The 27111-nt window shown below is 40.3% G+C and overlaps 1 protein-coding gene across 1 annotated transcript; it reads right to left on the bottom strand.

Moving 5' to 3' along the window:
• Positions 1-938: 938 nt before the first annotated feature.
• On the bottom strand, positions 939-12597 carry pdgfbb (platelet-derived growth factor beta polypeptide b). The gene is made up of 8 exons (XM_080905550.1): positions 11814-12597; positions 6559-6655; positions 5723-5779; positions 4543-4736; positions 4241-4429; positions 3246-4047; positions 2603-2762; positions 939-2501 (listed from the first exon to the last, which is right to left on the bottom strand). The coding sequence occupies exons 1-7, from the start codon at positions 11877-11879 to the stop codon at positions 2620-2622; spliced, it is 1548 nt and encodes a 515-aa protein (XP_080761676.1). The 5' UTR covers positions 11880-12597; the 3' UTR covers positions 939-2501; positions 2603-2619.
• Positions 12598-27111: the final 14514 nt, after the last annotated feature.

Here is a 27111-nt window from a genome sequence, read left to right as displayed (position 1 = left end):
TGGAAATGATGCCTCTGAAGAGTTGGGGGTGTTTTAGGTTAAACAGCTCAGCTACATATATAAAAAATAAACTAAAGTGATAAGTTTATGAACATTTCTGTATCCAGCCTTAAAATCCCACATGAATGAGGATAGTCTCACAGTCTCAGCACTCAGGTCCAAACCAAATAATATGATCTATTTTCTTTTCATCTATCACCATCATCCAGTCAATATTTAAACTATCCATGCTTTACTGGGTGGCTAAACTGATGATACTCCTGATTAATGTTATGTCATTTTTTTGACAACAAAATGAAGCTAGCGTAAAATGACTAAAACTGCAGTTTGTTGAACTGAAAGATGAGCCCAAACATGTACAAAACAAGTTTATAGCTCAATTTAGATAAAAGGTTTTGGTCTGCATTTTCTTTCTTCATAACTGACTCATTGGGCCTCAAAGTTATAGCTTATTAAATACTGAGGTGAGAGCTAACTATGTTGCTAGCCGTCTGCGAGGCTTCACTTCAGCTAACTGTAGCCGCTGTTTGAGTTGTCTTTTTGTCCTTTATAATGCAATTTTTAAATGCTTTTTTGCATTTACTTGTATGTCACTTACTGCTTATTATCAGGAACCTGTGCCAAAAACATTCAGGCTATGCATATTGCTAACCAAGCTATTGCTAACTGATAACCAGCCAACTGTCTGACCAGTCTCCAGGCTCCAAAGGGCCAAAATGGTGATGGCCATAAAATGAAAGGTCAAAGTGACATTATAGCAAGTAGTCTATGGTTTAGTAATTTTTAGTAATTTCATGTGCTGATATGCTAAATTAAGATGCTAAACATGATGAAAAGAAATGGTACCCGCTTAGTATTTGGAGGAAACACGATCATTTAAGCATGTAGCACTGGGCTTAACTGCCTTGAATTAATGAAAGGGAATAAAAACACATACAAAGAAGTTTCAAGCACATTAGCTTCTTATACCCATATGAAAATAGCATTATGTGGCAAAGTTATCACAAACATTCTCTTTTTTTCACCAGATCAGGTAAGAAAACACATTTTTTTTTTAAAAGTAACAGTTGTCAGATGGTATAAGGAACATACATACAAGCCTTTTTTCAATAACTTAAAATGTTCTGACTCTAAATTATCAGACACAAAATAGCATCAGTGTGTTTCTACATGCTGTTATTAAGGGAAACAGAAAGGTAATAAAAACAACAACATTTGTAAAGTTTATCTTAGTTTTCTTGTTTTAATAGCTAACCCTTGAGTTACTGGTTTTCACTCTTTTAGTTGCCTGTAAATGAAATCAAATATAATGTGTTGTAGGCTCCCTACAGAAATACACTCTGGGGTTAGGACTTTAAAATGAATGTGACTGCTTGCACCAAAACATATCTGGTGGGGGAGAGACATTTCTGTATGAAAGGAAAAAAACTCAAATAAAGAATATAGATGTGAGCAGAAACACATACTGAACCACACAGGCATACAAAACAAACATGCACGCACTATTTGACACTGAAGCTGAACAGGATACTGGGGTAAACTGACAGGATTAGTTTTTTTATGTTCTGTCCCTTTGTTTAAACCTCACAGTTATTATGACACAATGAATCTTTTTTTTCAGACTCTATCTCAGCCACATGTTGTTTGCAGTATTTTTTATAGAGAGTAGTAACAGTAGCAACAAATAAATAAGAAACACAGCACACAGTCAGGTCACAAGCTTGTTTCACCCGTGACAATACTTTGAGACAAGGAAACCTCATTAATGCAAAACTATATTTTTTCTATACCCATATAAGTGTAATTCCAGTGTTTGCAATGAGTTACATAAAATTAAATACGGTTTGAGAGAGACCATCATTTTTAATGAGCTAATAATTGATATCACACATGGAAATTCTTCTGCTCCTGCAGTGTGTTGACGATATAATAATCTCTGTTATTATATTATCCAATTAGAAAAACAGCTAAGTTAGGCTTTTTTTGGTTAATTTTTACACCAGATATACTCCTTATTCTAATCTGACTGTGGTTATCAAACAATCCAGGCTTTCAGCAACAAACTCCTTATACACTTGGTTCTGTCAACATTTAAGTGCAGTTTCTGTCTGCTGATATCAAGACAAGGTTCCAAGGAAACTTTTGAAATTGCACTATTTTATACAGTTCTACAGCAATGCAGTTTCATTTCCCCACAGGCACAGTGCTTGCACACAGTTCATCAGTCTTTGGGTGCCACTTGTTGCTTCATACCATCAACTGTCAAAGAAGCAAGCATTCTCTGGAGAAGGTCCACCTTTTCTTTACACTCCATTTTCTTGTTTCCCCCTCCTCTGTTACTCCCAGTATAGGTAGAGGTTCACCAGACAGTCATTAGTAGTGTTACTGAGATCTCACAGGACGAGCAGGTTACTGACAAATGAATAAATACTTGTACAAAGGGAGTCCATTTGGGTCTTCTCTGGGTTATCCACAAAATGCACCATGTTCTCTTTGTGTCCCTGTGGTAGAAATACAGGAAGATGGGATTACAATAAGAAACATAAAGCAGAATTATAATTGTTTTTTGTTTTGTTTTGTTTTATATATTCTATGAACTAACCTGGGTTTCTTTTAGTTCTACATCAGCATTGCTCTCATGGCTGCTTTACTAATCCGTCTGCGATTCTTCCTCATCCTTTTTGTTTTTTGTGGTCGAGTTGGGAGTCTGGGGGCCGTAGGAGCCAATGGCTTTTTTGTGGTAGTTGTCGATGTTGTTGTCTCTGTAAGATGGAAAACAAAGAGTGTAAGAGAAAATTACAAAAGCTGTGCATAACATTGGCTTGAACAGGCTTCAGTCGAACTCAGCAGATCAGCTGATGTCAGTGCCAACTCACTTTGATTGTTTACTCAGTTGCTGGCAATCTGTAGGCTGCTTTGCAACCCAACTTCATCCGAGCTTTTCCTTTACATGCTGTGTCTTACTTAAAAAGCAATCAGCCTTTTGCTTTAAATGTATGCACAGGGAGGGGGCCTCATGCTTTCCACATGTGTGCATGAACTATGGGACAGTCCCACAACTGAACCATAACATAAATATGAATTACTGCAAATGGAAATATCTTTTTTGACTGAAGTGGTCCTGACTCTACATACAATCTTGTGATAAAATATACTCTTAAGTAATTTAAACACACTGTTTTAGTTAATTGAACAATTTACTTAATTCTGCACTGTTTAAAAAAACGTTTAATAATCTCTGTTACCTGGTTTCTGAGTTGTTTGGTGACTGGGATGATGTTTACCATGTAGGTGCCGACTGACTGTCTCCTTTTCTTTCTGCCTTTCTTCCTCTCCTCGCTTCATCTGCTGCTGTCTCAGTATTTCCTTTTCTTCGTCCAACTTTTTATGGAGAAGCAGAAGTTCTTTTCTCTCCTCCTCCAGTTTGGCTTCCGCAATCTGTAATATCCTCTCCTCCTCTGGAGTCTCGTTTTCTCTTTGTCGCGCCAGCTCACGGGGTTCCGGGTTCGGTTCTTTGGTAGGTCGGAACCTGCCCCTAACTGTGTTAGTGACAGTTTCCTCGGTAGGGCTGAAATTTGTTTCAGGAGTAACATGCTGAGAGAATCCACTTGTGTGAATCTTTGGGTATTTGCCTTTGTCTTCTTGCCACAATGGGCTGTGTGTTTGTGTCTCTTTGTTCTCCTCGTTAACTTTGATGTGCAACCCGTTCCCACCTTCTACCAACTTGTTCTTCACCTTAGTTCCAGCTGTATCCACTGAGGAGGCAGTTTTGTTGGCATCTGAGACCACACCATCCTTCCTCTCCACATTCTCAGTTTCTTTAGCCTCAACCAGCTTGCTGATGTTATGAGCCCAGTGTGGAGCAAAGAGAACGGCTTCTCCAGAACGAGAAGTGCCCTCCCCAGCAAGACTGTATCCTTCTCCGGGCTGAGTGAAGGTGTCTCCTCTGGGGCTCCATTGCTGCTTCAGGAGATCCTCCAGGTGGGCCCTCTGGTTCTGTTTGAGCTCATCCAACTGATGAAGCTCATCCTTGGAATGCACCTTAACCTTGTCAGAAAAAAAGAAACAAAATTCATTTTACTTTTATTTTATCTACAGCTATACATGCACTGCAGTGCACAGGCTACAACACAGTCATGCTTGGAAATAAAAATTCTATTGCTTTGCACTGTTATGACAAAGAGGCAAAAGTAAGTGTTAATTCTGAAAAATAATGATAGTAAGCAGAGTTTCTGTCCACCTGTTCGTGTGCATGACCTTGGCTATGCGTCTGGTTTCGATGCAGGTAGCCGTGCTGCCTGCGAGAGGATTTCTTCTTGTGTGGTGGAGGACGAGGAGCAGTCTGACATCTGCACTCCACGTGATCCACAACTGACACCACTGCTTTAGCATAAGTGGGTTTCTTGTTGATGTACTCGACCTTCATAACCTACGGAGTTTGAGAATAAGATGGGAGGAACAGGAAACAATTCTGAGAACAGCACTAACGGATGTGCGTGTGTATACATGTATGTGTATATAGCTCTGTGTGATGTTATTTACCTGCAAGTATCTTTTGTGTGTGACAACAGGAACACACTGCAAGCTTTTAGTGTTGCAGCAGCCAGAGCAGCGCTGCACCTCAACACAGGGTGGCCATAGCAGGAAGTTAGCATTGCTCCGGTCCAACATTGCCCTTGTGACCTCAACCACTTCTGTTCGAACTTTACACAGAGCCTGCTGGGCCGGCTGGGCATCTGAGCCATGAGACACAAGTGAACATGAGTATTAGGGCAGAAGTGGTGTTAAATTAGTATTTCAAACATCCATCCAGCACTAAATTCATTTTTTCTTTTTTTCCAGCTTGCTCATTCATCCACTCTAGTAAGACTACCTTGTTTTCATGTCTGTTTATGCGATAGTAAAACACAAGCTCCTGTCTGATCACCTGTCAGTACTGAGTATTAGCACTTCAGCAGCTTGTAGACCTGAAGCACGAAGCTTCAAAGAAGAAAATATGCTAGAGCTTCTTCTCATCAAAAGGCAAAGATTAGCATAGGCCCATTAGTGTCTCTCAGTCAACCAGACGGTTAGTGATTAATGACAAGTAACTCAGATATCTGCTTTATCATAATAATGAAAAAAAAAACACTTAATGGGAAGGGTTTTAACCGTATCATTGAAACCATACTTGTCACATTAATCACTTCACAGGAAACTTGACTGAACACTCAAGGAAGGGACTCCTCTACTAATGAGGATTGAGTACTGTTACATTCACGAGGAAAATCTGCATGGCGGCACTAAAACCTTCTATTCATCTTGTATGAATATGAACAGAGTAACATTTATCCACACTAGGAAGAATTTCTGTGAAGATCTGAAGAGCCACATACAGATAATAAGTCTTTTTGTCATAACCTCTTGAGAACTGAGGAGAAAATTATCTACCAGTGTAACTTTTTTGTGATTTTCTGCCTCTTTGGAGCTAAAGAGGACACCCAAACACGTGAGGCATGATTGAAGAGGCCAAGATGTCCTCTATTAAGCACATTAGGACTTAGTAGGGTAGCTCAAATAAGTCAAAAGATAAAGACCAAAGGCAAATGTCAATTACAGAGGCTGGGTTTCAGGCATTCACAATACATTCACATCTCAAATACAAAAAAATATCTTCTAAAATATATTGATGGGAATAAAAAGGAAGTTTGGCTGAAGTTTTGTGGGGGGGTTAAGGGCTCACCAAGGCTCCTTGGTAGTCTGTGACCTCCATTGGCTGCAGAAGTCTCGTCTTCCTCATCTGAAACAGAAACAAAAAACATCATTTGACTTATGTCCCAGACAAATCATGAGCATTTCATTTTTTTTGCATGGGGCGTCATATATATAATCCAAGGGCTTTTAGCGCCCTCTGTATGTGGAGAGATAAAACACGAGCTTGTGTCAAAAGAGCGGGGAGGAGGATGGGGGCATAGCCGATGTCACATTTGAGTCACAAAATAAGAGACCCAGTCCGAGGGCAACCAGTTGTTACACTTTTATAAATCTAATAAATCTTCTGTGTGTTTCTGTCGTCATGTACACCGATGTATGTTTTATTACAGGTGTGGTTCCTTATTTCAATTAGTGTAAAAAAATGCAATAATTACCACTTATTACTGTATTTCTGTTGTAATAGGAAATATGTGTTTTTTTCTTAATTGCGCAACATTTTGTTCTTTATTTTGAAAGTGCAACATAACCTCAGCTTTCTCAAACCAACTTTAATCTGTGCTAATGTGTTAAGAAAACCACTTCTCATTGTGACAACAACAATGTAAGAGTAGCATTTTTTTACTTTAATGTCAATACATGTTTAGGGAAGAGCTACAGATATTTTAAAAAGGGCTTTGGGTTGCACTGGATGACTGGGGTTTGTGAACAGAATAAAAAAATGTTTTAGGGGAGCTTAATCTGGTTGTGTGAAAATGGTATTCAATTTACGACGTCACTAAGGCTGGAGTAAAATTGCAGACAGCAACTTGGACTCTGGCTTCAAAGCATGTATCAGTAATAATATTAGAAAGCTCTGGTCTTTACCTACGGAGTCAGAGAACAGCAGCATCTGAAGGTCCTCTATTGAGGAGATGGGGCTGTTTCTAACCAGCTCCACCAGGGCTGCAGGCAGAGCGTCCTCCTGAAACACAGATATATAAGAGACCTTAAGATGCACTGTTCTGGATAGTTTGTGAGATTAAAAAAAAACACAGAAGAAGACGACATTGAGACATATCATCACCGGCACACCTGGCTACTGATGAGATTTTTCCACATCTGTAACATCTGATCTGGGGAAACTGTTGCCAAAGTTACCAAAGCAAAAATCCAAACACCAGATTGAGAACATGGATGTGCTATCACTCAAAATCTACAGTTATGTGAAACAGAGATCATTATGCACAATAAATTAAAAATACAGCTGAACCTTTGACCCCTACAATGAGGGCATCTGGTTACTCTGTTTAGCTGCTTGCATGCTGGCATGGTTTGAGAGACACATATTAGCACAGTTCTCAGTGATTGCCTTCATCCTATGATAAAACATCATAAATTTCAGGGTGCCCACTTTCCCCACCCATCACAGTCACCGAATGATTTGATATTTATGAAGACATCCTTGGACATTCGCAGTCTCCAATTTGCAGCTCACTTGAACACCTAGAATTTAGAGCAACATGTTATATGGGGTTTCCTCCCCCATCACCAAAACACCAAATGAGGGGAAAATGGTCTTCGATCCCTGCAGTAGACGTAGAACCACTGAAGTTGTTTGGTGGTACACATAGTCGCTCCTATGTGATTAAACTGATGCATGTATAAACTGTATTCATGTATAAAATCTCAAAAACATTGACTGGGCTTTTAAACACTTCTCTGCTACATTATTACTCTTACTGTGTACTCATAGAAAGGTAATTCACCACACAGTTCAATGTTATGACCAGGACACAGAAACAGGAATATGGAGCTGTTTTTTTCTAGGAAAACGGTGGATCTGGGCAAATATTTCTATAGTATTAAACCATAAAACCAAAAACAGTCCCACATTGTGAGTCCATGAATTTAACCCCTCTAGTCATTAATGGGTAAGAGAGAGCTAAGGAGGGGGGGGGGGGGAGAATTAACCAAAGCGGACACACAATGGTCACTAAGAGCACGGTGAATGACTATTGGCGTTGTGTCTTCTCATCTGCTAACATTTAGGGGTCAAAGGAGCAAGGAAGGAGTCAGGAAGTGGGGGAAGGAGTGATACAGAGAGGATGAGAGAAGGGAGGCGCATCTGAAAAAAAGGAGGAATAATAGATGAATTAAAGCTGGGCTGAAACGGACGAGGATCAGCCGTGGGTCGAGGCACTTCCTTGCATTGATTTCAGCGCTGTAAATGTGGTTCACTTGCTTTGGAGTCTCACGCTAGAATGGAACCGATGAAAATGACCAAAAGAGAAAATGCGTCGGGCATTAAGTGAACCATGTTCAGTTCAGTAAATGTTACACAAAGCCATGTGGAAATAAACTTTAGTTTTAATACTGATTAATTTAAGGTCTGAAGAAAATAATGAATCCCAGCGGGATGCAGGTTTTAGAAAAAGGAAACGGCCATTCATGCACGAGTATTCTCACCCTGCCCATACTGTTTGCCACTGACATTCCCCCATTGTTGCTCAGATTTTCAGACAGTCAAATAATACAGCAGGGAAATGCCTGCTGTATTACACTCGCATCTCTGCTGCGGAGCTGCCGATGCCCCTGAGGAGTCGTCATGATTATTTCCTCCTTTTGCCAATGGAGCAAAGCTGCCTGCTTGGCTAATTGTGTCTGATGTTAATTATAGGACGTGTGCTTTTGTTCACGGTGGTGCCTGCTGTCATGACAATTTGTGTCTAAGCAGGAAATATTAAATAAACATTTCAGTTCTGATAAACAAAGCAGATGTAAACAGATGCAAACTGGACTGGCAGACTATGTAAACACACTCTGATAATGATTAATGAGCACCTATGGCATGAAGGTGAATTATCAAGGTTAAGAAAAGCGTTTTTTATAGGTGCATTTCATATTTCCTGCAGGCAGAAGCATAAAAATAATAATAATATAGAGCTGAATGTCATTTTAATACCTACAGCAGCACCTTATTCATTCTGAAAAAGGATAAAAAGCTAACGTTTCTTAAAGAAAAGATTAAACTATCTCAAAATCCAGCTGTAGCTAGTCTGCAGTAGTTAGCCTGTTTGGAATAATTAGCTTCTGCTGACAAAGCATTTGTTTTTGACAGCTGCTAATCTACAACACAAAAGACCACTCCTGCCAAACTGTGTGTTATACCTGAACTATTCAGGTATGTTTTCTCCCTTTTTTCTGCTAATTATGGCAGGAAAAAAACACAAGACTTGACATACTGCAGTATTTATCACCTGAAGAAACTCCCCATCCCCTGGAGAACTCATGGACACATTGAAGAATGCCAGGTACAGGCAGCGGCTGCAGTGGGCAGAGGACGAGAGGGAACATCTAATTGTACATAATTAGAGGGTCGAGTTTGCTGCCGGCGAAGCAGCAGCAGCAGCTATAGCACATGTGTGAGGTTTCACATGTAGTCCCTGAAAGTATGCTGACACATGCTCAATATGGGCATGTGCCAGAAACTGTGAGTTTAATTAATTCCACTGTCATAATTGGCATCAGCACTTGGAAAGGGGCCTGATACAATTTAGCTAAAACTAAATTCCGTTCTGGTGGTCCTTGGCTAGGTGCATATGATCATTACAGCTTTATACGTGACAACCACTTTATATACCAGCAGATTTTTTTCTGGTGAAGTTCTTTTAACAAAGACCATAATTGAACATACAGTCTCTATTATTTCCCCAGCTGCCGTGCCATAAACTTTAAAATCACACGTGGGGAATTTCCAGGTTGTATACCTTCAAAGCCTTTTGTGACTTTCTCCTTCAAAAATACTGTCAAAGTCTTCTTTTACATGTGGTGCCTGCAGAGGCAGTGAAATGGAAAGACAGCTTGACGACAGGAAAGTCAACCGTCATCTTTAAATATACATTTAAAATGTACTTTTATGTGAGGCAGTGATAATGATGGAAGATTACTTATATGTACACGAGTGGATGAAAGAAGGAAAATGAAGCAATAAAACGAATGTTTAAAGATTCAGGGGCTTTACACGATAAAGATATACTGCAGTTCAGCATTTGCAAAGCTATTGTGTTTGTAACTTATTTTCTTTTTACAGACATGTGCATAAGTTCTTTGAAAAGAGAGTCCTGACAGGAGAAAGTATACCTCTCCCATATGGGCTTCTTTCATTGGCTCCCTGTTAAATCCTTCTTACCACATACAATGTCTTGAATAACCAGGCCCCATCTTGTCTTTAAGACCACATAGTACTGTATTACTCTAATACAGCACTTCACTCTCACACTGTGGGCTTAATTGTGGTTCCTAGAGTGTTTAAAAGTAAAATGGGAGGCAAAGCCTTCAGCTTTCAGGCCCCTCTTCTGTGTAACCAGCTCCCAGTTTGGATTCAAGAGACAGACACTCTCTTTATCAAAAACTTTCCCTTTTGACAAAGCACATATTTAGGGGTGGATCAGGTGACCCCGAATCCCTTAGTTACGCTGCAATAGGTTTACGCTGCCAGGGGCTTCCCAGTGATGGGCCGAGCGTTTCTTCTTTGCTCACCTTTTTAACCTAACCTCTATGTGTTTATACAGCCCTCTGCATTAAATCATTAGTTAATATTAATCTCTGGCTCTCTTCCACAGTGTGTCTTTTGTCCCGTCTTCCTCCCCTCACCCCCAATCTGTCACGGCAGATGCCCCCCCTCCCCTTATTTGGTTACACTGGAGGTTTCTTCTTGTTAAAAGGGAGTTTTTCCTTCTCATTGTCGCCAAGTGCCTGTTCACAGGTAGTTGTCTGATTGCTGGGGGCTTCTCTTTATTATAGTGGGGTCTTAAAACTTTACAATATAAAGCTCCTTGAGTAGACTATTATTATGATTTGGCGATATGCAAGTAAAACTGAATTGAAATTGAATAAGTTATTCTGGGAACAAACTATACCAACACATCAGTTCTATGGCAGAAAACTAACTCAATCAGTTATGCCTTTTTTCTTGCTTTTGTAAAAACATTGTTTAAGCTTTCACTTCCCACGATTGACTTGTTAACTATTTGTGCTTTAACCCCATTGACATGACATGAATTGCCTGGGTCAGAAACACAGATGAAATCTGCATAGAAGCAGAAGACTGATAAAATCAGACTTCATATCAGCGAAGGAAAAGTGGACAGGATTTGTTCTAAAATGAACATAATATTGTTGTCTAGGTCAAGTGAGTCTTGACCTAGATGAGACCCGTGGTTAAGTTTAGTCTTCCTGCTTGACTTCACCAGATTTTATCCATCTTTTCTGCCTTTATATATTCACTGTTGTTGGCTGATTTTCACCTGTTTCTAAAACACTGTTTTGGCAGAGAACATGGTGCAAGAGAAAAGAAGGTGTTGATTAAAAAAGGAAGCAACATATAATCATAAAAACAAAAGTCACACAAAAAAGTACAGAAACAACAAATGTGGTCTCTGTAGGATGGTGTTAATGTATGTTTGAATGCACCGGCTGCCTTTAATATCTGGAACAGCAGCATCTGTAAATGCATCACTTCACCACGTGGTGAAGCATCCAGCTGTAAATGAGCCTATCATGGCAGCGCCCGTTTCCTTGCACATCACCCACAGAGGTTGACCCCTGCATGTGTCTGCCCCTGGGCATCCATTCATAACGCCAGTTAATGAGGAGGAATAACAGTTATCTTCTGTATGAAGAGAAGCAGTAAGAGAAAGACTGAGTCTGAAGTTGGAGGTTTTTTGTTTGGCTGTTTTTTTAAAGGCGGACATGAGCTTAAAAAATAATGACACAGTTTTAACAGCATGTGCATTGTAGTTGGAGTGATATGCTTACTCAAAATTAAAAAAAAAAAAAACAGACTACAAGAGTCAGAGCCCAATGTTAGCCAGAAAATATACAGTAGGCTACCGCATATAGGCCCATTAATATATTTATATGCTTCGAGTATTATATACATTTAAACTACTATTCAAAAATAAATAAATAAATAAAGACTCCACAACACTGTTGTGTTTTATATCCTGCCGTAAACTTTTAGATAAACCTTGCGACTTCACTCGTTGGTACATTTGTTTTTATAGTGCTCTAATTTCAGAGGGACCACTAATCCCTCTTAAGTGTCCGAAGAGGTTTCTAGAACTTTGATTTGAACTCACCTCGGCCACGCCAAACCGCAGACACACCGCTAGTAACGCGAGCAGCAGCTGTACCCACGAGCTCATCTTGCTGCCCAGCCTCGAGCCTCTTCGACGGACCGGGCATTTATGGAAGCGCGAGAGAGCCTCTCTCCTCAGCACTGCGCGCGGGGGGACAGCGGCTCGCCCTGCGAGACTGCGCGCGCGTGCGAGCGTCCGTCCACACCGCGGTCCCACAGCAGAGGTGTTCCCAAAAGATGAAGAAGAATCCGCTCAGCTTGCACCAAACCTTTTTTTCCAAGTTCCCCTCGAAATATATAAAAAAAAATTGAGAGCGACAGTAAGCCTCCTACTTTTAGTTCACTCTTCAAAGTCCGGTTTAGTTCACTCAGTTAAGTTCACCTTGATGCGCTGAAGTGTCCGTTTTTGGCTGAAAGCTCAGATGAAAAGAATAAGACCATTTTAGCAAAAGAAATTTCCAAGCAATTAAAGTCTACACTTTAGAAAAATACTTTTTTTAAAAAAAAAATATCCAAGAGATTTAGAAAGGAAGCAAAGTCAAAATAATTCCAAGTGTGTCCCAAATTAATTTCTTTTTTTTTAAAAAAGCAATAAATTACAAATCCATTTGAATTTTCATTTCCCGACAGTCAAGAGTCTTTTCCTCTTTAACCGTAACGCGTCCCAAAAGTCCAGCTTAGAGGCAGAAATAACGTCGCAGGAAGATAGTTTGCGGTTCTCTTCTTCCAAGGAGTCTTATCAACAAGCAAACCGCTGTGTGGCTCGGTGCGTCTCAGCCCCTGGACCTGACTGATTACGCAGCCGTGTTGTTGGTGGTGGTGAAGGGGAGAGCAGATTTTCACGAGTGTGCGGTATCTCTGCTGCCCCCTGTCCGAAGAAAAGTCGATGCAAGCCAAATTTGTCCACTAACAGCTGCCTGGCAGCACCCACTCTGAGGAATATTTCCTCAGCCATGAATCATTTATGCAGATATTTGTAAGGCTGGGCCATTTTTCCTCCTTCCTCACATGAATCTTTACAACGCACCTTAAAACTTCATTAACTGTAGAAAGCAACCAAAGTAACTGAGTACATTTACTCAACAGCAGTGGTACACCACTTTAACTATTGTTTCCACAGTCCATGCTGTTACTATATTTAATCTAAAGCTATGTGCACACGTTCATTTTCATATTAACTTGTTTTGCGTATAATCACAATACAAAGTGTCTTGTGCATTATTATTATTATTATATAATATGAAGTGCATTATATAAAGTAAAAGTTACAGTCTGGTACTTCTAAACGGATGCATTAATAAGCTAATAATGTCCCACTAATGTCATGTGTGAGGAAAATATGAAGCCCTTGCTGTGATACTGCCCATCACTGTTCCTATTGCTATTTTTCTAAGAAATGTGTGATTTTTCAAAATGAGCCATCAGCAAATACCTGTAATTATCCCCCCAAATTTTGCTTTTGGGCCTAGCAAAATATTATTAACATACGGACAGGTTCTGATCAGCTGTGTTCAGTTGGTTTATTGCATATCTTGACTGCTGTGTCTTAACAAACCTTGTAGTTGTAAGCTTCTTTCTATTGAATTTCGTCACATGAGCACCCTGTGAGGTCTAACTACTGTCGCACCTGTGTTAAAATTTTGTGTATAAGCTGGTATATTTCTCTCAGCTGTCCAGTTCAGTTCAGTTTTGGCAGGTTTTTTTTCTTGTCTGCCGGGTGCATCAGCATCTGATAGTTTCAAGGCTGGCATATTGTGTACATATGTGCATGCACTGCAGCCCCCTGCCACTTCAAGGCCCTTCCCACGGCTCTGATGGTAGAGATTATCATCAGAAGGTAGGCCCTGCCCACAGCATCCACTGCCTTGACTCCAACGCAACCTAGTGATTGAGACTAAAAATTTATAGGTGAGGATTTACTGAGGCCACAGATCATTGAAGCACAAGCATCATTTTCCAAACGATTTCCTGCGCAATCAAACTTCTTTTCGCAAGCAGAGGAGTCGCCTCCTTCTGTTCATTAAGGTTAAGACACTTTTGAAGTAGCATCACTTTTCAGTCCCAGATGCTACCTCAGTCTTTTATGTGCAGTCTATGATTTTGATGAACAGATAATAAACCCTCACATCTTTAATATTGTTATTCCTTTTCTTATTGTTGATGCTGTAGATATGGTTGTTGTTAATTTTAAGAGGACTAATATTTAACATTAGTTAACTGTGAAAAACTGAATGTTCCAATTATTCTTTAGCATCTGTGTAAAAAGAACAGTTATATCTATAACGAGGTACAACACATAAGTATGGGATATCATGCCTTAAACCATTTGCTGTGCCTTAAACCATGTCAGCACCTATGCATAACCCATATTCCTAATTTAGTGTGTTGTATAACAGACCTTTTGTGCAGATGCTTTGTTAGAGAGGTCATGGGGATAGTTGCCATGCCAACTGACTCCTCTTATCATCAGCATCACCGCCACCAGCATCAGCGAGGTTTTCAGGAAATAAAAGGTGTTTCTAAATATCACAGGAGTTATTCTAAGATTTCTGACCTTTTGATGATCACTCGTGTTTAAAGGACATTTCTGAACAATGCCCGATTGGTGAGTTTGCAGGCCCAAAAATAGCATATCAGGTATAGATGACCTTTTTTAGACTTGTTATATTATTTGACAGAAGAAAAGAGCAAGTAAGTTTTTATATAATAGAAAACATGTCTAAAAGGGATAAGAACCCTTTTTTCTTTGACTGAAGCAATCGCTGTATCTATGAATGCCCCTTACAGTTAGCGAAGTCCTACAGGTCAGTCGTGGCCCTGTGAATAATAGGATGCCATTGTTTTTCAAACAAGAGTTGATGGAGGAAACAGCATGAGTTATGGAGCTATATTTACACTCGTTTCATATTCACACGTTTGGCCAAGGCTTCTGGCAGTACGAGGTAACAATTGTGACTTTGGATAGAAGTGCAACGCAACACTCAGGAAATTGCGGTGACGTAAAGGAAAATTATCAAACTACATGCAAAAAGTTACTGCATATAAAGACGTAAGACACTGACTGTGTACACATCTGCTCAAATGTATGTGGTTACTTTGAAAAGCTGCTTTTCATCTAAAATAATAATTGATCAGTAATGTCCTAAATAGCGGAAACTAATTTAAATTATTTGCAATTTTTCATGGAATATCTACATATATATGCAAAAAGGCCCATTTCTGTCAGCCTAATAGTGCTTGTGTTCCAGTGCCACATTGTGCTACATCATGTAAGCTTATCATGCTAAAATTAGAAAATCATTTTAAAAAATCATTTTTCTAATCGTGTTATTTCAGGTGAAGAGGCAATAAATTTGGCTTGTTTAGTTTTTGTGATACGAGCTTTTCTAAAACTCACCAGGACCTTTTTGCTCTAAACACCCAAAGCAATTCCAGGAAGCTGTGGCAAAAAAAGAAAGACAAAAAAAAAAAGAATTACAATTTCATACAACAGTCTGTGCTCCCTTCGGACAGTGCAAACTGGCTCTTAGCAGAAAGAGAGAAGGCCCGCAATTCCTGAGAAGTGGAAGGTGTGCAGTTCAGCTATAAAAGGCAAGTACATCAGAGTCCACTGATTCAAAAAACAGATGCCTCAGAGGTTCTCAGCTGGCAGCGAAAACACTGAAAAACACAAGACACTGGTTTGAGGGTTTCAGTGTCAGCAGTGAAGAGACGACTCCAAGACGCTGGTCTTCAAGTAGGGAAACAAAAGCAAAAAGTCCAGATTGGCCAACACACGGAAAAGATTATTATTGGTTAAAGAACAGAGACTGGAGAGAGAAAGAGTGGAAAAGGTATTATAGATAGATGCTGATGAGTCTTCATTGGTGCCATAATCTGTAAAACATGGGCTGATTTCAAACTTTGGGAATCATTTGTCTTTGGTGAATATAACAGAAGAAGTTTAAGTCTTTTAATGTGTTTTTCCGTTTCTGTTTGTTTTTGTGCTTCCTTTTTTTCAAGTATCAGCAATTATGCTAACACTTGACAACAAATTTTGAGTTCAGGTTGCTCCCAAAACATCAGTGTGTGCTGCTGTGTTTGGTTTCTAAGGAGAAGGGGGGAAAGGAGGTGGAGACTGAGAGGGAAGAGGAGGATGAAGGTGGAGGTGGGTGGGGGGCAGGTTATTGACTAGAGGTAGGGATTTTCCCACCGGCAGCATGCATTCATATCTGTCCACTCCAGTCTCTCTCTCTCACTCACACACACACACACACACACACACACACACACACACACACACACACACACACACACACACACACACACACACACACACACACACACACACACACCTCAACATAATCCCACCATCCATCCATCTCTAGACAGGAGGTGACTTAATAAGAAACTGTTTACACATCTGTATCAAAAGCCAACTGAGTGTAAGTGTTGATCCGTGATCTCTTACAGTTCAACACTTACACTTCGTGTGCATGCATGCAAACGCACTCTCTCATGTGCACGCGCAAACAGACGAAATGCATGCAAAGAGCATTCGAACATGTTAGAGCACCGTTGTGTGGCGCAGATCACACCACATCAAATATTGGCTCTTTCACACACACGCACGCTCTCGCACAGAAAAACACACACACACACGCTTAGTGTCTCTTAGCTGGACACCATTTTCGCCATGCACAGAGGACAGAGGGGCCTCTATGTTTAAGAATGGAGTGAGAAATGACAGAATTCGCTCAAATATTTAAGCGCTTTTGAGAAGATCCGGAGAAGGTCACATCCCCTGAACTAATCTCCTGTCGGACAATAGCGGCATTTGATTTCATGCGTTTTTCTGTCGTTAGCTCTGAGGCTTCAGCGGTTAATTTGACGCAGTAATCGCATAGCTGGACCCCCCCCCCCCCCCCCCACACACACACACACACACACACACACACAAGTGTGCACACACACACACACTTCCCCTGGTCAGCTTTTCAAGATGAAAAACATGAGTCTTGTCTATTTGTGTTGTACAAAAGGACCCAGGGTTTGTGCGTGTGTGTGTGTGTGTGTGTGTGTGCACGCGCTTTTGGCTGCTGTCAAATGCATCGGAGTCAAGGGGGGAGACAAGTGACCCTCAATTAGTCATGGGGATAGACTCTCGCCAGCGCGTGTCTCTGAGATACTGCAGGATCATATAGACTGAATGGACTGATGGGAAGTCAAGTATGACCGCTCACCCCGGCTCTCAAGTTTCCCAAATCCCAGAAGTGGGAATGTGGCTAAAAGAGATTAAAAGATGGGAGAAGGCTAGATGAAATGAAGTCCATGGGATGGGTGTGTAAAGCAAAGACATAAGCACAAGAAAATCGTTCTTTTGTTTTTATTTTGCTATATTATCCTGAAAGGAATGCCCGAGTGTGGCTGTGACCAGTTTGGCAGAGGAGTGGCAGCTCAAAGGAGCTTCGTGTCTTAGCAAAGATCTGTCAGCAACAGCTAACGAATGGGCCTGAATGGGAGAGAGAGTGACTGACAGTGAAGAATTGCTGGAATGCACTTCACTGAAACAAGCATGGGGGAAAAAAAGATATAAAGAAAGACGAAATACACAGCGAGAAAGAGACACACTGAGATATGCAGAGTGGCAAAAGTAAGAAGTTTTTTTTAAATGGCTAATAAAAATGACTTCAGTCGGGATGCATGTTAAGAAAGGAGAAAGAGCTCAGACCTAAAGGCATGCTTTATCTTTAGGAGAAAAGACAAAGTTAGTCATTTTCTCTCTTCCAAAGGTTCAGAGTGCCTCTGGACCAGAGCCAACATCAATACTTCTGATGTTTGAAACCCTGCTGTTGCATGTGAGGACAAATTACAAGCATAGAATTCTCCGTCTGCAGCTGATATTCACTGTTTCAGTGACATCTTTGACTTTAATCACAAGCTGAGGTCAGGTTTAGGGTCCTTTTTGTCTTTTGACTCGACATGCCAAAAACATGATCAGAAAAGTCGTGCATTAATTTCCTCTCAAAACAAAACTCACTCAGACAGTATCAACAAGTAGGAGGTTTCAGACGTCTCTCCGTGTCAAACTGAGCCAAAATATTAGCATTAGTCAGGACATGTTGCCGGCTTGGCTGATCGGAACACAACCTACATTATGTCGTGTGATTTCACATCAGAACAAATGGTGTAAATTTTTTTCTGGTCCCCAGTGACGGGTTTGTAGGTAGAATTAATGAAATCGGTGTAGACAAACTGTCAGCGATCAAAAGAAACGCATTTTGTCAGTGTTAGCAGCTTCTTATTTATTATTTATAGAAATCGTTGCCAAAACGGGGTGTATTCACTGTGTCAAAAATCCCTTGAAAATGTTGTTTTATTTCCTTTGGCTAGCATTCTGCTGATGATGGCAGTCTGAAGATAGCAACAGATACAGTGAAGATGGACCACACCGTGCTGTGGAGTATAAACACCTCCATGAGGAATGCCTGGTTTTGTTCAGCTCCAAGAGGCTGTATACAGCAGCTTTCCTCTGCCAGGTCCTCCTCCCTATCCTGGTTCACAGGGGACACTACTGCAACAGCTGTAATGAAAACCATTGGGCCTGCTGTACTGTATTGTACTGTAAACTGCTCTATAATTAACATTGTGCACAAAAATGTACTGAGCTGTCTTTTTTTACTTAAAGCAGTACTGGAAATATGCAGTATCAGGGAAGCATTTAACCTCCATCTGAACCACATTACATCTTGTCAACAGTAAACCTCACCCAGAAACAAGACCACAATACTGCAGTGTAGGTAGCAGCAAAGCAAAGGGCGTGTACAGTGTTGTTAAAAAGCAATCGTCACCTTTCTGACTTCTTAGTTTTTTGTCACACATACATTTTCAGGTCATCAAATAAACAACAGGCAATAAGAATGAGATAATAAATACACAGAATATACAGTATATACACAGTTTTAAAATTACATCGTTTTAAAATTAAAGTGACTTAGTGCAGTTAGCTTGTTAACGCGTTAGCGCCATGCAGCCCCCCACAGGGGGCAATCTGCGGTGACTCGCTAACGGAGATTTGCAGTTATGATTTTAACGTCATTTTAACGAGATTAACGCTGACAGCACTAGTATTAAGTAAAGGTTACCCACTACCAGACCCGTTGAATCAAGAAATCACTTAAATAGAACCTGTCTGACAGTGAGCAATGTACTATCTAAATAACCACAAAACTAATGACATCTCCACCTAGCTAAATTCTTTGTTCTATATTGCATTCAAACCTTGTTACCTGGCTAGCCTTTGTCACATCTTTTGGGTAGTCTATATCATACAAGCCAAAACATGAAGCTAGCTTATATATTTATAAGTTAGTGGGGGCTATTTTTTTTTTTTTACCAAAAGACCAGAAAAAAACAATGACCACTGATGGTGTAGTTAATATTACAAACATTCCACCCAACAGAGATATAAAGGGAGTAGAAAGGATGGGTGAAGGAAGACAGGTGTACTTGTAGTGTGGTCTATAAATGTCTCTTTGAGCGCCACATTTTATTTCATATAACATGCTGAACCTCCTCCCACTGATTCCTGTTTACAAAGTTGCTTCCTGTTGATGTTCATGCTGAGTGTTTTACGCTCCATCATCTGTTCTCCTTTTCAGAAATTCATAGCTCCTGTGTGTGTGTGTGTGTGTGTGTGTATTTACTTGTATTGCTGACATTGTGGGGCCCCATAATCCCCAGAATGCACACCATAAAAGTTTGGAATAAAGATTTTGTCATAGATGCAGGTGTGTAGCAGTCACAGCTGTATTGCTGGTTTAAAAAAAGAAAAAAGGGCAGCAGAAACAAAAGTAAAATATCTAACTAAACAGTAGCCAGACACAATATAAACTGACTAACTGGAAGGACAACAAACAGACAGAAACATCACCTACAAAGAGGGAGATCCAGATGATATACACACAAGGGATAATGAGGGAACAGGCTACAGGTGGGACACAGCTGACACTAATCCAGGCTAACGAGACCAGGGAAGCAAAACCTGATCCACACGAGGCAGGAGAATATCAAAGTAAAACTGGAATTAACACACACACAAACACAGACGCATGGGGCTGAAACTAGGACCGAGAGCAACGACATGAAGACATGACAGACCAAACAAAAGTGCTAAAGGAACCTAATAATGTCAAAGAAGCAACCATGAACAAGAAATACAGATAAACTCAGAAGCACTGAACGAATTCAAACTCAAACCTAATTGTAAATTTAAACTTAAAAAACTCATGAGTCCAAAATAACACTCAAACCGCTGGGTCAAAGACCTAGAAGACAGATTTTGTTTAAGGGTTAGTATGAGTATTTTCAAGTAAAGGTTAAGGTAAGGTCAGTATTATCTCAGTCAATATAAAATCATCAAGAGGCAAAGGCAGCAGTAGTTGTTGGGAAAACACACAGGTTGGAAAATAAAGAAACAAGTTCCACATCTGTCCTTCTCTGGTTAACCTTTTTTTACAATGCTAGCTGGTAACCTGTTCAATCTTATACATGGATAAATATAAAGCTGTATTTCTAATATTTCTTCTTTATCACGACACATGATAAAACACCTCCATTAGCACTTAGCATTATCTGCTATAAATCAGTGGGAGGTTCAAGGAGGGATAAGAGAATTCTTTTCACGATTTAAGCACTGAAAAGTTTGCATAGAGGTCTCATAATCAGTAAATCAGCAACAGTATAAGCACCTCAGTGCACTGTATGACTCACGGGTCTATTAAAGAGTAAGGTAAAAACTCTTAAGACACACTGGAAAAGATATGAAATACAAGGTCAGGTGGAGGCAAATCACTAATGTGATACACCCACACTTGACACCCTAGTAATTTGGTAGCGCTTCCCCTTTGTTGCTTTGCCATGCAGCTGCACACCGAAAGTTGAAAATCCTTAGAGTGCTATAAATTAGGCTATACAGATGTCAGGCTCTCTGCACATATTCTTGGAGGGCTTATTATAAAGAAAGAATGTGCACACCTGCATTCAAAGGCACGCGTATACTGTGCTGCATAAACATTAAATGCTTTGGTGACGCAGCCACCAGCAGCACGTGCACACATATACATAAACTTGCATGCTTCAAACCCATGAATGCATCTGTTCCAGGCATTTTACAACAGTCATGCTCATGTTGCAGTCTGTCCCTCTGTCCCTGTATCTCACTACGAGCTAGGAGGTTTTCGCTGAGGACCCTGTAATCAAAGCGAACAATCAGGCAGGTCCAGACGGCACAGAATTAGTGCAGTGGGAGCACTCAGCAAATACCAAACCTCATCTGAAAATGTCCTAAATATCTCTCCAGTACCTGCTTATTACACTAAAGAGTGAACTACTTAACAAATTTGGATAAGGGGACGACAGGGGGAGTGACGAGAAAGAATGAGCGAGCAGTGTTGATTGTTCTTATTAAGTGGCTCAAGTTATACAAATAAAAAAAGAGAAATGGAGAAAAAAAAGTTATTTAGGGTGAATTGAGAGAATGAGAGTGGCAAGTACAACGAGGAATAATTTGTGATGGGGAGCGGTTCAGTGATCAGGGTGCAGGTAGGCACAGAGGAAAAGCAGGGGAGGAAGCTTGTTAAATAAAAAAGGCCTAATGGTTTAACAGGAGAGGAGAGGAAATGAGAGGAGTGGTGCTAAATGAGAGGGTGAGAGTGAGGCGTTAGTTGTTAAAGACCCAGAGAGAGTGGAAACGGGGAAATCCAGGCTTTACCTCCCAGAAGACAGGAGCGGAGGGGGAGGAGGGGGAGGGTGCAGGACAGGGAACTTGGCATGCAAGAAAATCCGCGAGTCACACTCAGCTGCAGATGAGGGTTGTTGAGGGCAAAAGTGTTTGGCGTCTGCCACAGCAGCAATTTCCATTCCCTCCTACTGCAGATACAATGAAAATTGTGTCTGAAAACAATGCCATCTGCAGAAGGAGAGTGGGAAGAAACTTTGGAGTGGCCCAGTTCATCTGCACGGTTGATAGGGAACTGTGTCAAGGATGTGATGTCTGGACAACAACAGCCGACCTGTCCCTCTGTATACAACCCCCCCTTTTTGTAGGAAGGACCAGACAGAGTGTGTACTTTGTGATAATCGCTCTATTTGTTGTTACTATTCCATTTTGTCTCGAGCTTCAAAGTCAAACACGGTTTGCCTCCTGCGACAAGCCTGTGTTTTCACAGAGATCTGTCTTGGTTTACACAGCCTTGTGTGCCTCAGAGCTTGTGTTTGCAACTGTCTCTTTTCTCCTGATCTCTTTTCCATTATTATAAATTAATATGATAGCTAAAAAAAAAAGAAGAACGAGAAAACGATGTATGCATAAAGCTGATTTAGCCATGATTATGTCGCCTACAGTTTGCCTCCTGCTGTGAAGCGTCAAATTGAGTATTTTAGCTGGTGCTACTTTTTGCAAACTAGACATGAGTCATACTCATTAGATATGAAGTTGACTGAGAATCAGTGGCGTACCATCAGGACAAGCGGTGCTTGCTTTACCCTTCTGTAAAAGTCACTGCACATCACTACTGCACAACCATATGCACATATCAGTCACAAGGTAGCATGTGCCTTTTTATCATCTATTCGCTCAAATGTTGGGATAGCTAATAAAATGAGCATAATGCTGAATTAAAGAAGTTTTTAAAGAAGCATTTGAGGCCATAAAATCATACAAAGATCAGTTCCTGAAGTCATAGATCAAGTGAGCCCTGGGGCTCTTTAATCATAGACTAAGCACCTCTTTGTGGACTCAGAGAAAGCACCCCCTGTTGGTTATTAGAAAGAATGCAGGAGTCCATATTTAATAGTCTATGGTAGATGCCAGTGTCTGTGTGTTGAATATATGTGACTCATTATTGGCAAGAGAGAAATTAGCAGTTTTAAGGGATTTATTTAACCAGTGTTAGCCATAAATTTGTATTAATTTTGGAGGAAAAATATAAAGGTGAAGCTAAATCCTATGGTGAAGTGAACAGCAGTACTTCATGGAGTTCCTGTGGAGTATTTTTTGAACTGTGTGCAAGCTGAATGGACTGAGCAAGCTGTAACTCGTGCTCATACATTTTAAAGCAGTACAGTAACCTAGTTAAAGCTTTTTCCATGCAGTCTTTAGTTTCTAAGATTAGCGCAAAGTCTTTCTCACAGATACTTTCTCACACACTCCCAACTTGGAAATGGAGAACAATATAATAATATCCAAGAGCATTTATGAAAGCCACTTATTCTACTCAATCACAATGATGCTGCACTGACTTTGAAGCCGGAACTCTCTTTTTCCCGGCCTTCTTCCTGGACTCCATGTGGCTTAAACAGCAGCTGCTCTGCCTCTCTCACTCACTCTGTTTAATTTCCCTCGTCATCCTGCCTCTCCTCAGCCTCTTCTTCCTCTTCCCTCCTCTGGCTTTGTTTGTTCTCCCTCTGCTCCCAGGTGTTTTCCTGCACAGCTCCACGTTCCGCTGAGCAGAGAGCCGTTTAAGCCCCTCTTCCGCTCTGACTCAGGTACACTCATGCCGGTGGCTTCCCCCTGGCTTCAACACACAACATGCTGATCAATAAATGCAACTGTGGCGTGCTGCAGACAGGATCCCATATACACAATCAAATCTGTGCACGGGTATAAATCACACCCTCGCAAAAACCGACACAAACAGGAGATACACGTGAATGTGGACACACATAGTACGTCAAACGCTTGCGCACAAGCACATGCACGCATGCTGCCTTATTCCAGCTCTCTCTCACTCTTTTTCCCTAATCCAACAATAACACAAGAAACCTTGCTTCCTCTGCGTGGAACAATAGTAGGATAGCTTTGATGGCCAGAGGTACTTTGTTGTAGATACTCTTATCAGGCCCAGCATCACCAGATCAGCTATAGATCTTGGCAGTCTGCACTATGAAACAGTTTTATCCTTAACCAGTGACAGGATGTTGTAATGTATGGACAGGATTCAACTGCGTTAACAAATAGCACCTTTAAAAAAATGCCTTATTGTTTTAGGTCTCCTAAATAATTGTTTGGGGGTTTTTTTAGCATGTGCCATTATGTGTAATATTATTAATACCCACGCATGAGCCAGTCATAGTAATCTTATAATAGTTTGCTGTTCTTTTTTACTTAATACCAAGTACCAACCACACGGATGAGGCTATAGTTTAAATATTATTTCGGTTAACCTTTGCTATCCGGTTGTTCAGTCTGACGTCACTAGCAGTGTCTGGGTCTAAACTCCGCTGCGGGTCCATATATCAAACGATCACTATGGCATTACTGAGAGTTGAAAAACTGTCTAAAGTCTTTCATCTTTAATAAAATGATTAGTGTTCTGCTCTACCAGGTGTAACAACTGAGTTTAACATCCAGAAAACGGAATTTATGACATTTAACGGAGTTAGAAGTTAGCAGGATGTTAGCTCGCTAGCTTCTATCTAAATACAATATAGCATGTCCCTGACTGCGGGGTTTTGGAAACAAATTAAAACGTACAGCTTTCTTATCACTTCCAACATAAATGAAGACAGAAAACTAAACAGCAGTGACGTTTGTAGGGTTACTGAACTTGGGCTAGCTGATATATAATGATGTGCTACGTGACCGCTAGCGACACAGCTATGTTAGCATAATATAAACAAGCTAACCTTTTTTCCACTCGATAAAAGTTACCGTGAGTGTTCTCGGTGGTCAGGAACAAATGTAATCGCATGGCAGGATGCTGTAAAAGGACCAAACTTCAGCCAGGAGAACAACTGAGATAATCCATCCACAATACGAGGTTAGTCATTCATATACTGCTGCATGGGCTGGGCTGTAGTTACATCCTAAGGTTTTAAAAACTGAGCTTAAATAAATGATTAGCGGTAATAAAAGCCGAGGGAGGTCAACAGGGATCACTGACTGTTTTAGGAGCTTTTTGAGATCAAATAGAAGAAAATACATAACATTAAACATGTTAACAACACAAAAGCCATATTAAACGCAGACTACTTTAGACCCGGAAGTAGGATTCGTCGCGTCATCACTGAACAACCGGATAGTCAAGATACAGTGACAGTATTGTGTATATCATTCAAAATAGCTTCATTAAAAAGAACTGAATTACTCTTTTTCTTGTGAGAGAGTTTGCTTGCAGAGGTAAATCTATAGAGAATAAGAATTTAGCTCTGCCCTTAAGCTAGCAGAGTGTTTTGGTGCCTTTTAGCTCATTGTTTTTCTTTTACAGTTCACAACCTTACTGGATTCACTCTAACACATCTCAATAGCCTTCTTTAGTCTTCAGGGAAATAAGCACAAAAAATATATTAATATACAACATATGCAGTGTAGGGTGTAACACTGTCCAAACTAACCCGTTACTGTAATCACATTACACTTTTCGGTAATGGAGTAATGTAACCTGTTAGTGGACCAAGTTCAGTAGTCATATTACAGTTTACATTTACATTACAGTTACAATTATGTTGTTATTTGCATCATTTAGTTTTCTGCATGATGGGCTGATAGAAGGAATGAAAAACATCAAACATGACTTTAACTTTCTTAATATTCCATTGTGCTACAATCAGCTGATTTTAATGCAGAGAGGAGGGAATTAGCATAATTGCACAAAAGAAGAAGAAAATGATGGGAAGGGACAAAAACAGCTGCACTATACCGTCAACATAACATTAATTCTTTGCAACCATTTGTACAGACAGCATGCTAACGCAAAGCTAGTGAAGAACCTATAATGATGTTAAAGCTGAGTGTATGCTGAGCCCAGCCCAGCAGCCAGAGCCTGATCTTCAGCAAGAAAACAAAGGCAGTGATGAGCGGTCGGTCTTCTGCTTCTGCCTGTTTCTAAAGTAGAATCATTGTGAGGATCATTTAAAGGTCTCTGTGCTGGTTTTCAACTTTGCATTTTGCTGTTGTTTTTGTGTTCATATGTAAATACTAAAAGGAAAAGTCATTTGTGTCCTCATTAGGAATGGGATTTATGTCAGCGTGAGGGACTCCAGCCTCAGGTTTACATTGCAAGATAGGAAATTTCAAGTCCTGATAGAGAGTAAAGCAAAATTAATGTAACAACTAATTACATATTGCTAATTAATAACACTGCTTATGCACTTCCTGCCACAAAGCCTAACCTGTTAGCATAGTGAACTATTTTAATCCAAAAACTCAAACCAGAACTAAAAATAAATATTAGCAAAAATCTGAATAAATATTCACTTCTGTCTCCTGGAAGCGTAATCAGGCAACAGCAGTGATATGTCAGCATATTCAGTTAATGATTATTAAAGTTAAATAATGTCAAGTAAATTCATTTTTCTTGTGCTCCAGTGACACTCAGACAGGCGTAACCCCGGGTGGAACCCGGTGTCCCAAGATTCGTTTGAACTCTTGATGACCTGTGTGTTACGTAGTTATATGACACTTAGTGGTGGATCAGTCCATCACTTCTTGCTAGATCCAAAAAACAGTGTGAACCTCAGGATGTATAGATGGATGTGCTGCAGCCTGGCACCCCTCCCATCACAGTTGAGGAGACCATTAAGTTACCACATGGTCCCACCTGCACGTTTTCTATTCTTCCTTCTCATTGCTGCTGTTCATGCACTCATCACTAAAGTTGATGCCACAGTACTGTTGGAGTGAAGGGGTTGGGAGGGGAGCTCAGCGTTTTTTCTTTCTTTTCAGTATTTGGCACACAGTGTCTGTGCTAGCTACAGTTATCTGCAGTTGCAGCAATGTGTGACAGCGTCACTCTCAGAGGTAGAGGACAGGGGAGATGGGAGATTTGCGCAGTACGTCAGATTTTATAAAACACAAATTCAAAGCATAAATGTAACGTTTTGGCTCATGTTAGAGTTTTTTAATGAGACGATGTGAGTGCCACTATAAGTCACCTCACTGAGTGGTTACTCTTTGTTATTGTTATTTGAAAATAACAATAACAAAAAGTTATTTGAAATTTTTTTAAATGGCCTTTAAAGCAAATTACATAGGCATACTTTCATGTTATAAATAAGTTATAATGTACAGTAAGTGCAGGCTAAACTGGATTTGCAGTATTGTGATACTGTTCACAGAGCTGGACTGTGGTTTCCGTGGCAATTGCTAGGCCAGGTCCAGAGCAGCAGCAGGTCTTCAACAGGAGGGTTGTTTAATCACACGGTTTCTAAGTTTCAGCATTTATTTTGTTAAGAAAACACAAACACTTGTAAACACAGTCATATATAAAGCGTGCCAACTCAGTAACTACTCACACACAAAAACACTGTCACTCTCCCCT

This window comes from Rhamphochromis sp. 'chilingali', assembly GCF_963969265.1.
Source record: "Rhamphochromis sp. 'chilingali' genome assembly, chromosome: 15".
NCBI classification, from domain to species: domain Eukaryota; kingdom Metazoa; phylum Chordata; class Actinopteri; order Cichliformes; family Cichlidae; genus Rhamphochromis; species Rhamphochromis sp. 'chilingali'.
The sequence above is the reverse complement of the archived record's forward strand: the minus strand, read 5'-3'. Positions and strand labels throughout refer to the sequence as shown.

Excerpts from the sequence above, each read along its gene's own strand:
- pdgfbb (XM_080905550.1), bottom strand. The coding sequence starts at position 11,879 with ATGAGCTCGTGGGTACAGCTGCTGCTCGCGTTACTAGCGGTGTGTCTG. Across the intron at positions 4,737-5,722 it reads CAGACTACCAAGGAGCCTTG|ATGCCCAGCCGGCCCAGCAG; the intron begins GTGAGCCCTTAA and ends CTCATGGCTCAG. Across the intron at positions 4,430-4,542 it reads CACACAAAAGATACTTGCAG|GTTATGAAGGTCGAGTACAT; the intron begins GTAAATAACATC and ends CAAACTCCGTAG.